General features: G+C 41.4%; 1 protein-coding gene across 2 annotated transcripts; it reads left to right on the top strand.

Moving 5' to 3' along the window:
- Window positions 1–4,258: 4,258 nt before the first annotated feature.
- On the top strand, window positions 4,259–10,711 carry LOC123447448 (serine/threonine-protein kinase GRIK1-like). Of its 2 annotated transcripts, XM_045124049.1 has the most exons (12): window positions 4,259–4,551; window positions 4,728–5,146; window positions 6,719–6,793; window positions 6,876–6,920; window positions 7,206–7,280; window positions 8,044–8,131; window positions 8,256–8,365; window positions 8,878–8,973; window positions 9,461–9,527; window positions 9,912–10,027; window positions 10,110–10,188; window positions 10,302–10,711. In XM_045124049.1, the coding sequence occupies exons 2-12, from the start codon at window positions 4,754–4,756 to the stop codon at window positions 10,439–10,441; spliced, it is 1,284 nt and encodes a 427-aa protein (XP_044979984.1). In that variant the 5' UTR covers window positions 4,259–4,551; window positions 4,728–4,753; the 3' UTR covers window positions 10,442–10,711. The 2 variants fall into 2 exon arrangements, with proteins under 2 accessions (XP_044979984.1, XP_044979986.1); XM_045124051.1 differs by lacking the exons at window positions 4,259–4,551; window positions 8,256–8,365 and having other exon boundaries at window positions 8,044–8,094.
- The last annotated feature ends 212 nt before the right edge of the window (window positions 10,712–10,923 follow it).

Genomic DNA, 10,923 nt, shown 5'->3' with positions numbered 1-10,923 from the left:
TTATTTTGAAAGTTCATGATTACCTTGCTAGTTTGCTTGAAGTATTATTGTTTTCATGTCAATAGCAAACTATTGTTTCAAATCTTACGGATCTGAACATTCATGTCACGTGAAAGAAGTTGCAAAGGACAACTATGCTAGGTAGCATTCCACATCAAAAATTCATTCTTTATCACTTCCCTACTCGGGGACGAGCAGGAGTTAAGCTTGGGGATGCTTGATACGTCTACAACGTATCTATAATTTTTGATGGTTTCATGCTATTATCTTGTCAAACTTTGGATGTTATGCATGTCTTTTATATATTTTTGGGGACTAACTTACTAACTTAGTGCCAAGTGCCAGTTCCTGTTTTTTCCATGTTTTTGACCCCTTTCAGAGGAGATTTTGAAACAAAGTCCAAACGGAAGAAAATCCCCGAAAAAGATTTTTTCCGGAACGGAAGAAGATCGGGAAGCTTGAGAGCCAAGGCAAGGGAGCCTCAGGGCCCCCACAAGCCCCCACCCCGCGGCCAGGGGGGAGGCTGCGACCCACGGGCTTGTGGCCCCCTGGGCGCCCTCTGCCCTAGGGGTTGCGCCTATAAATTCCCTAAAAATCCCAAAAAAAATCAGGAGATCATCGAAAGTACTTTTCCATCGCCGCAAGCTTCTGTCTCCGCAAGATCCCATCTGGGGCACGTTCTGGTGCCCTGCCGGAGGGGGGATTCAGATACGGAGGGCTTCTTCATCAACACCATGACCTCTCCGATGATGCGTGAGTAGTTCACCATAGACCTACGGGTCCATAGCTAGTAACTAGATGGCTTCTTCTCTCTCTTGGATCTTCAATACAAAGTTCTCCATGATCTTCATGGAGATCTATCCGATGTAATCTTCTTTTGAGGTGTGTTTGTCGAGATCCGATGAATTGTGGATTTATGATCAGATTATCTATGAATCTTATTTGAGTTTCTTCTGATCTCTCTTATGCATGATTTCATATCCTTGTAATTCTCTTCAAGTTGTGGGTTTTGTCTGGCCAACTAGATCTATGATTTTTGCAATGGGAGAAGTGCTTGGTTTTGGGTTCATACCGTGCGGTGACCTCACCCACTGACAGAAGGGGTAGCGAGGCACGCATCGTATTGTTGCCATCAAGGATAAAAAGATGGGGGTTTCATCATTGGTTTGAGATTATCCCTCTACATCATGTCATCTTGCTTAAGGCGTTACTCTGTTCGTCATGAACTCAATACACTAGATGCATGCTAGATAGCGGTCGATGTGTGGAGTAATAGTAGTAGATGCAGAAAGTATCGCTCTACTTGTCTCGGACGTGATGCCTATATGTATGATCATTGCCTTAGATATCGTCATGACTTTGCGCGGTTCTATCAATTGCTCGACAGTAATTTGTTCACCCACCGTGATATTTGCTATTTTGAGAGAAGCCTCTAGTGAACACTATGGCCCCCAGGGTCTACTCCACACCATATTTTCAGCCTTACACTTTTTACTTCGTTTCACTTTCTGCTTTCAGTTCTCACTTTGCAAACAATCTTGAAGGGATTGACAACCCCTTTGAAGCGTTGGGTGCAAGCTTGTTTGTGTTTGCGAAGGTACTCTGGACTTGACGAGACCCTCCTTCTGGATCGATATCTTGGTTCTCAAACAGAGGGGAATACTTACTGCTTATGTGCTGCATCACCCTTTCCTCTTCAAGGAAAAAACCAAGGCAAGCCCAGTCTCCGTCAACGTGTCAATTTCTGGCGTTGTTGTTTGAGAAGTAGCAAAGCCCTGCTGGATTAATTCACCACCACCACCACCACGCCGTCATGCTGGAGAACTCATCTACCTCTCTGCCCCTCTTGCTGGATGGAGATCGTCATCGAGATGTACGTGTGCTGAACGCGGAGGTGCCGTCTGTTCGGCACTATATCGGGAAGGATCGTGATGAGATCGCGGGACGGATGGTGATGAGATCGCGGGACGGATCGTGATTGGATCGCGAAGATGTACGACTACATCAATCACGTTATATACGCTTCCGCTTAGCGATCTATAAGGGTATGTAGATGCACTCTCCCCTCTCGTAGATGGTCATCACCATAGATAGATCTTGTGTTCGCGTAGGAAATTTGTTGTTTCCCATGCGACGTTCTCCAACAACGATCACATTCCAATGCACCCTCATAAAGATGCTGACGGCTCAACGATTCAATTGTCTTGTCACCAATGAGACAACCCGCGCCTACTTCGGTTGCCCTAGTTGGACAGCTCTTGCAACTTTTTGCGAGATGGAAGCCGGGGAAAGAGCCACGTTCTACATTGACTATGATCGTGACGAGATCATGGTCTACTATAGGTGTGCTAGCAGCGATGATGATGGTCCACTTACTTCAGACTATGATCCTGACTCCACCCGCCGTAATTAATATGGAGTTAGCTAGCTAGTAGGCTTACACTTGCCACCTCTTGTTTCGTTGAATGTGTGTACTTGTGTTATTTGCCTACTTTTGATACTTTTTCAAATAATGTTAAATAAATGGGTAATATTGAGCTTAGATTTTGGTATTTAATTTGTACTATTTAATTACTGTTCTAAACTTTGATTATGTGGTCATTTTGGTTTGATCGCGTTGTATAAATTTGGTTTAAATCTGAAAATAAAATTGTTGGCGTCGCACTAACATGCAATGCCATTAATGACATATATTAGTGCTGGCGTTGGCTAAGTGTCACGCCATAAACATGACAAATACTGCTGGCGTCGTCTCCAACGCGAGCACTATTTTTTAAAAGTAGCGCGATATTGGTGGCGTCGGGTATCCTATCCACGCCAGCAAAGCTAATTTTACCACGTCATAGCTAGGTTTTTCTACACTAATTTATGTAAGTCCTATCCTTTATGTGCACAATTTGAAAATAATTTGTAAAATAATTTTTATGTAAATTTTCTCTACGAAAGTCATAAATCGTTTGCTTCGTCCGGTGCGTGATAGTGGTGAAGATGGTGACAGTTTGGGGGATCTAACATGGAGATCTTCATCGGTGTTTCGGCCTAGATGGATCATCATAGGAGAGGGTGTCGGTGCATGATTTTGTATAAAAAAAGCTCAATATCACCCCCGGACGTGTAGTGCATCAAGATGGGTGTTTTTTTAGATTTTCTTTATGGAGTCTTCATGTTAGGTTTGTGGGGTGGGGGCAACACTGATGTTGCCCCAGGATAGGAATAATGTTCTTCTTGTTGTATCGATGTTCTGTTGGTGTGCCCATGTTGACAGAGAGGGCTCATAACGCTATGTCTTCGATGGATTTTCTGGTATCCGTTGGATTTAGGTTTTTGTAGATCCATATGAATTCAGACGATTTTCGTGGTGTTTGTAGTTTCTACATGCCTTATCAATGTTCCAGTTTTCGGGTTGACGGTTTGCTTCAGAGATCTAGTCACCGGTGCCTCCTGGTGTGCATCGATGACTTGTCAGTCGTTGCTTCTACAAGCTCGTGAGTTTCAAAAAGTTTACACATCAAGATGGAAGTCTAGAGATGGCACCAAGTTATGCTCACAACACGTCGTCAGTGGATGTACGAGAAAGAAGACTTCGACGCCTCACGAATTTAAATGTTTTTTTACTTTTCGTGTAAGGGTGTGTTTGTTGATACTTAACACTATACATGGCATCAGGCGTGAGAACAAACGTTTGGAGGCCGAGCTTCATAAAGCTCAAAAAATTTGGAAAAATATCAAATTTCAAACTTTTTGATTTAAAAAAAAATCTGGAAAAAAGATGCAAGTAAGAAAGGATATTATGTGTATGTGTGTAAATTTTTAGGATGAAATACCTTAAAATGCGATCTGAAAAAAAAGACAAATTCATGACATGGGATAATAAATAGGATCATGTGTTAAAAAGCTTCAGATTTATCTTTTTTGTATAGGTTTCATTTTAACGTATTTTTTTCTGTAAATTTACACACATGTGTATTACGCCTCACTTATCTTCGTACTTTTTTTGATATTTTTAAATGTAAAAATATAAATTTTCATGAATTTTGAATTTTAAATTTAAAGGCTTCCATAGAGACCGAGCTCCAAGAGCAATTTTCAATTAGGCCTTTTCAAAAAAACATTGCAGTAGATTGTACTAGTAGGGTATAATTCCCCCAAATGGAGTGGAATAAATTAAGCACAATACTGTCCAACAATCGCAAGCTGAACATGTAATGTAAAAATAAATAAATACAGATAGCGAAAGAGGAAAAGGCGCCTCACGTGTCAGGTCGCAGTCGTCTCCTCTGTACCCCACCTCGCCGTCTCCACCGTGCTCCTCCCACCCCGCCGCCCCCCCACCCCCCCTGCGACCACCAACGTGCCGCCCCGTGCTCCTCCCGACGCGCTTCCTCCCGCCCTGCCGCCCCGCCCCCCACCCACCCACCAATCCAACTCTCCACGCCCCCTGCGCCGCCCTCCTCGACGACAGCCTCAATTGCGGCACGACGGTGATCCAGCGGCGACGGCGACGGCGTGCTCGAGCGGCGGCTGCGACGACGGCACCGGAAGACACGCGTGGTACGCTGCTCCTGTCCCGCGCCTCTATCGAATCAACCACGGATCAGGGGAGCGAATTCGAACCGCGATCCAGATCGATCGGTCGGGATCGGGGGGGCGTTCGATGACGGCCTACCGAATCCGGCGGCTGCCGGCCGAAGCTGACCCCTTCTCCTCCTCCCGTTTTGCTGGTCCAGGATTTCCGGTGCGCGGCTCCCTCTGGATGGCAGACCTCACGGACATGGGCTGCTGTAGCTGTTTCAGCTTCCTAAGGAAGCCCAGCGTGAAGGTATGTCAGCCTCGGTACACTGATGGCATGTTGTCCAAAGATTTGCTGAAGCGCCAGTCTAGTGAGGATTTCGACGGGAGCTTCTACACTGGAGATGATCCCGACATGAGCTTTTACAATGGGGATGGCCTTGATAGAAGCTTCTTTAATAATGGTGATGATCCCGATAGAAGTTTCTATGAGAGAGATGGCACTGACTATAATCACGAGAGTGACGACGAGCCCCCGCGGAAGAGGTCTGAAGATATTATACTGACAAGGGCTCAAAGCGGCTTTGCATGTAGAGAAAGCCTGGTTAAGGAGACTAAAAAAGTCGTTCGCTCAGAGGTACCATCTTGTTAGACATAAATTTCTACCAGTATCTTTCTACTAGTGTCCGGCTTCTCCCTAGGCAACGCCTAAAACGTCTATGCACGAGCCAGTTCAACTTCTATTAAGGAATTGTGTGCGTGTAAGGCAACTGAATTTCATTCAAAATTATCGTTAAGTTTATCTTGTTGAGAAGTAGAAGTACCCTCTCTTTCTTTTTACTTGTGATTTGCTTCGCTTTAAGAATTAATGAGCTATTATGTCTGTTTTTGCTCATCGCTTAATGATTGTGTTGATTATTTGTCTGATGATGTTAAGATTAAAAATGGACTCTTATATTGCTTTCCAACATGAAGAACCAAAACCAGTTACAGGAGTTACTGGGGAAATTCTTGCCCTAAGAATTTGCAAAAATCTTTGGAACATGAAAATGCATCTTCCTTTTGTTACCTAAAATGTTGATTATGCCCATACATATTATGTTTCATTTATTTTTGTATTTATACATCTTATACTGTTGTATGGTCCATAATTACGGAAACCAGATTCTGTTGGTACTTTTACTATAAAACTTAGAAATTCCCTTGATTGAACCGAACTGAACTTGGTTAAACTGGCCATGTTCCTTGAGTAAGGCCCTGTTTGGAACCACCCAGATTATATAATCTGGTTTTTATAATCTATTATATTTCCAAACAGGACAGTTTATATTGTAGATTTTATAAACTAGATGCCCAGATTATTATAATCTCATAATCTCCTCTACCCCAGCTAAAATGAGATTATGGATTACAAATGACGTGTTATCCTTGTAAACTTCAAGAGAATTACGCAGTGCCACCGCCACTTTCCTATTTTTCCTTGTAAACTGAGGGCAAATATGTCATTGTACAATTTAAAAGCTGGTTTACAGTTTATATAATCTGGCCTCCAAACATGCCCACCTGGATTATTTTTATAAACCAGATTATATAATCTATGTTCATAATCCAGATTATTATAATCTATTATGGTTCCAAACAGCGCCTAAATTGATCACGTTGGACTTCGTTAAAGTCCACCACACACAAAATTTAATCGAGTGCCTCTGTGAGTGCCAATGTAACTGTCATCTGCTAGTACAAAACAACAGACCTAATCCACCGTCTGCCTATGATTCTTATTTTCTTTATTTCGGGATGGCTAGCCATTAATCCTCTCTTTGATAAAAAATGATAATTGACCTAGTTTTAGTGCCAATGTGTTCTAAGCAAGCACGAGTCATACTACATGTGCTCCGCTGGAAATAATCGGTAGCATTCATGTAAACATGTATTCCCCCCGTCCCAAAATAAGTGTCGCACATTTAACACTAAATTAATACAAATTTTATACTAGAGCAACGACACTTATTTTGGGACGGAGGGAGTATTATTTTAAACTCAGTGTGCTTGGTGACCACTGTTCTGACCAGTGATCTAACATTGTGACCAAGTTTTTTTTCCTATGCCATAGCCGTTGCATGTCTAATGAAGAATCGAGGAGCTGTGTAAGAGCATTTACCTTTTGCACTGAGCTGTATAATAACTCCCTCCTTTTGGCATGTTTTAGGACGATCTTGGCAATAAGATGATCAATCAGTATGTTCACCTGGGCAAGATCGGTGCTGGAAGCTACGGCAAAGTGGTAAGACCGCTTAAATTTGCTATTAATGAACTTCACTGAGTAGCTGGCTGATTCCTTTCCTTTTCTCTTTCCTTCTAAAAAGGTTCTATACCGAAACATCGAAGATGGGAAGTTATATGCAGTGAAGGTAATGCTTTCCACTGTTCTCTGGTGTTGGCAACACAAATGCCTTTTTTAGCAACTATGTTGGTGATATTGATAATTGAGGTTTCTTGAATACATTTTTCACATGGTTCTTTTTTTATTTGGTAGTTGTGATCCCCCCCTCCCCCCCCCCCCCCAAATGCCTTTCTAATACGCCGAACCCTTTACATTCAAGCACTCTGTTTTTCTTGCTCAGTCCTTCGACTTTACTTTGTGCACAGTGCTATGTCTACTTGATGTAGTTGTGGATTTGCCCTTGTTATTTCAGGTGCTGAATAAACCTCACATGATGAAAGTACGCGTCGTACGGTCAGAGACCGCCATGACAGATGTTATTCGGGAAGTGAGTAACAAGAGTATTTGTCTGTATAACACTTGTGAATTTGCGATTTTTTATGGTATGTGCAAAGTTCTCACGGAAAATAGTCATGTGGGCTTGGAAGATATTAAGTTATTAACCCTATACATAACCTATCGCACATAAGTAAACCAAGCTGGTCATGCCCACTGATCACGCTCTGTTTAGCACATCTCAATAAAAAACTCAAAATTGCTTGGTTTTCAGATATTGCTTTCTCTATGGACACCCATTATCACCACTTCATAGCATATGGAGAATGTGTCTGTCGTAGATCAAGAATGCATTTATCTGATAATTAAGTTAACAATGACATATATGTGCAGTGCAGTTTTTACTGTGGGAGCAGTCGAGAACATCACTAATCCATTGCCCTGGCTACTGACAAGCACTTAGATGCCGCATTCTAAGTGCAATAGAATTGTTTTAGCATAATGCTTATTACGGAACACATGCATCTTTTGTTTATTTCGTAACTACATGTTCCTATTTTTCTTCACTTCAATTTCCATTGGCTGTATGATATTCATTGTGGAAGCTGCATTCTAGCAAATTTTCCTTTAGGTGCTCCAAAGTATTAATAGATGGCCATTACCTCTATATAGGTGCTCTGAAGATTCAATCATCTTTTTTGTTGCAGAAGCATGTGATTAGTAGCACTAGCCAAATAGCATAAACTTGCATATACAATAATTTTACATGCGATAAAATGTGTTATTCAGTTTCCGCTTTATTGCATTGGTAACAGGTATCCCTCATGAAAATGTTGAGTCATCCCAATATCGTAAATCTCATTGAGGTGATTGATGATCCAAACTCAGATAAATTCTACATGGGTATTTATTGACGCTCTCATTGTTTCGCTTTATTGTTCCAATAGGACGTTATTTTAGCAGGCTAGTTGGCATATGTTAATATTTTATATGATTGCAATTTAGTCTTTTACCTTTTTATTGCCAGTTCTTGAGTATGTGGAAGGAAAAATTGTGTGGGATAAAGGTTTAGGAGAAGCTACTTGCAGAAAGTATTTGCGGGACATTATTTCTGGTGTTATATATCTTCACTCTCATGTAAGATTCGGTTCTCTTAATTCTTGTCACTAATAACTGGTTCATGATGGTGAATTGTGTGCTAAAATAATTTAGTGTCTGTCATTACTCATTAGCATAACAATTTCAAAAAAGATATTTGAGGAGCTCTAAATTTGCACGACAACACACAATTGTGTGAAGTAGATCAGCAAGATCACATACTTGAGCTTCTTACGCCATGTTTGCTTTGGCTACTTATTGAGTTTTTCTGCCCTTGAGCCACCTGATTGTACTGACAAACAGTAATGGCTTTGGTTTGTAAATCCATGCTCACCTCATGTTTTAGTAAGGATCATAGGTTGTTCCAAAATGTTAGCATAACAAGAAATTTTAGTAAGGATCATAAGTAGTTGCTTATTGATGTTTCTGGTTCCCCTATTTTCTCATATTTACATGTGCTTGCTATTCATGTCGTACATATTATTCATTTTTCACTGTGTTATATTGTTCCAGCTTGATAGAAACACCTAATTTCTTGTTTTTATACACAGAACATTATTCATAGTGATATCAAACCGGATAATCTCTTGGTCACAAGTACCGGCAATGTGAAGATAGGGGACTTCAGTGTTAGCCAGATTTTCGAGGTGGTTTATTTATCTTGTAATTTTTTGTATTCCAGTAATTTTGTTCTCACTGCCAGGTCAAAGGTTATTTTAGTTGAATGAGCCCAAAATGGGGCAAGGCCTAGTGTTATTTTTTTGTTGCCCTGTTCTAAAAAAGTACTACCTCCGTCTCAAAATATAAGACGTTTTTGTAGGCTAGTATAATACTGAGATTCAAAGTTTGTACCTTATAAAGCCAGGATTGCATACTTGAATAATATCTTCACTTCCTGCCTTCATGAGAATTTTGAAGATTACTCGACTAGGCATGAACTCTGATGATTCAGTGTTTGACGCTACTTTACTGGGCCCACAGTTTTTTATAGAGGGCCTGTTACGTATTATATTTCATTATCTTCAACCAAACAATATGCATGCCTAAAAATGTATGTGTTTTGAGGCAAATTTCTCAGGATTGTCGAGCCTCGCAGCACAGTGCTTTACTGATATTCCGTGCTTGACATTGCAGGATGACGATGATATGCTTCGGAGATCTCCAGGCACTCCTGTTTTCACTGCACCCGAGTGCTGTCAAGGTACAGTTACATGACTTCGATTTGTTTGTAAAAGCAGCATGCATAATCAGCCAATTACCAAACTATCTACAGTATAACAGTCCGTGTTATTTTTTAATATTGGGTAGCATGGCACTTTAGATGTTCCACACCTAAATGATCGCACAAGTACAGATAAACAAACCCATAGAAATGAAGCCACCACTAATAGTGTGCACTTGGATTCAGATTATGGTGCAACTGAAGCAACCACAGCTTGGGTTACGAGTGTGATGCCAAATGAATAAAAAATAAAAATGCAACAACTCTGGTTCCTTTGTCATTGCTTCAAAGTACCAGATATTCCTTGACCATTGGTAGCAGCTGCTAAATATGATGAACCATTTTCTGTCTGTTCCGCTGCAGGTTCAGCTTACCATGGTAGATCGGCTGATACATGGGCAGTCGGTGTTACTCTGTATTGTATGATTACTGGGTGTTATCCATTTCTAGGAGAAACTTTGCAGGAAACATACGACAAGGTGCAAACATATATTCCTTCTTTCTCCTCTTGATTTACCTACATGTTGCGTAAAACTCACCAAAGTCACTGCTGTCGAACAGATTGTCAATGATGCAGCGGATATACCTAGTGCCGTGAGCCCCCAACTTGTTGATTTGCTGGAAAGGCTTCTCTGCAAAGGTTTCCCATTCATCCTATTGGTTTCCCCGTCTTCATCCTATTGGTTTTGATATATTGGAGGATGTGCTCTATTAAAGGCGTTCCTTGTATTGATGCTGATTGTTTTGTTGCAGATCCAGGAGACCGTATCACCCTGGAAGCTGCGGCTGCGCATCCTTGGGTTGCAGGGGACGAGGGGCCAGTCCCCGAATACATGTGTAGATGTGGCTTTGGCCGCAGGAACAGAAATGGTTCACAAGCAGCAGTACAATAACAAAGAGCCGTTCTAGACCGATTGTTGGGTGGTGTAGCGTAGTGTAGATAACTGATCAAAGCGAAAACAGGCGAGCCGGACGACGAGTGATGTGTTTCTCTCTTTTCCTCTTTTTCTTGTTGAGTTGGTTTGGTGGCTTGGTGCTCGGCTGAATTTTTTGGGTACATAAATAGAGTGCAATCTGGTTCCCCCTCTCAGTTCCTTCTTTCTATATGTACGTACGATAAACATCATTGCAAAGCTTACATGCCTCATATGTTGTTGTGTGTATGTTACATGTGCAGTTTCTTGATTTCGGTATGGTGAACATTCAGAAGAGAGCAGCACATTGCATCTTCCTTTGTGAAGGTGCTATGTTTTCATTTGGTGTGCAGATGGTGGCTATCATCCACGAGGTTAGGAGGATACTATTTTTTATGTAATGTGACCTGGATGGCCAAAGGTTATGACATGTACAAGGTGGTGTAAAATCCATTCTGTAA

This window comes from Hordeum vulgare, chromosome 4H, assembly GCF_904849725.1.
Source record: "Hordeum vulgare subsp. vulgare chromosome 4H, MorexV3_pseudomolecules_assembly, whole genome shotgun sequence".
Taxonomy (NCBI): Eukaryota; Viridiplantae; Streptophyta; class Magnoliopsida; order Poales; family Poaceae; genus Hordeum; species Hordeum vulgare.
The sequence above is the reverse complement of the archived record's forward strand: the minus strand, read 5'-3'. Positions and strand labels throughout refer to the sequence as shown.

Bases quoted from the DNA above. Each gene is read 5' to 3' on its own strand.
- LOC123447448 (XM_045124049.1), top strand. From the start codon at position 4,754: ATGGCAGACCTCACGGACATGGGCTGCTGTAGCTGTTTCAGCTTCCTA. The intron at 7,281-8,043 runs GTGAGTAACAAG...CATTGGTAACAG, and splicing joins TGACAGATGTTATTCGGGAA to GTATCCCTCATGAAAATGTT. The intron at 10,189-10,301 runs GTTTCCCATTCA...GTTTTGTTGCAG, and splicing joins GGAAAGGCTTCTCTGCAAAG to ATCCAGGAGACCGTATCACC.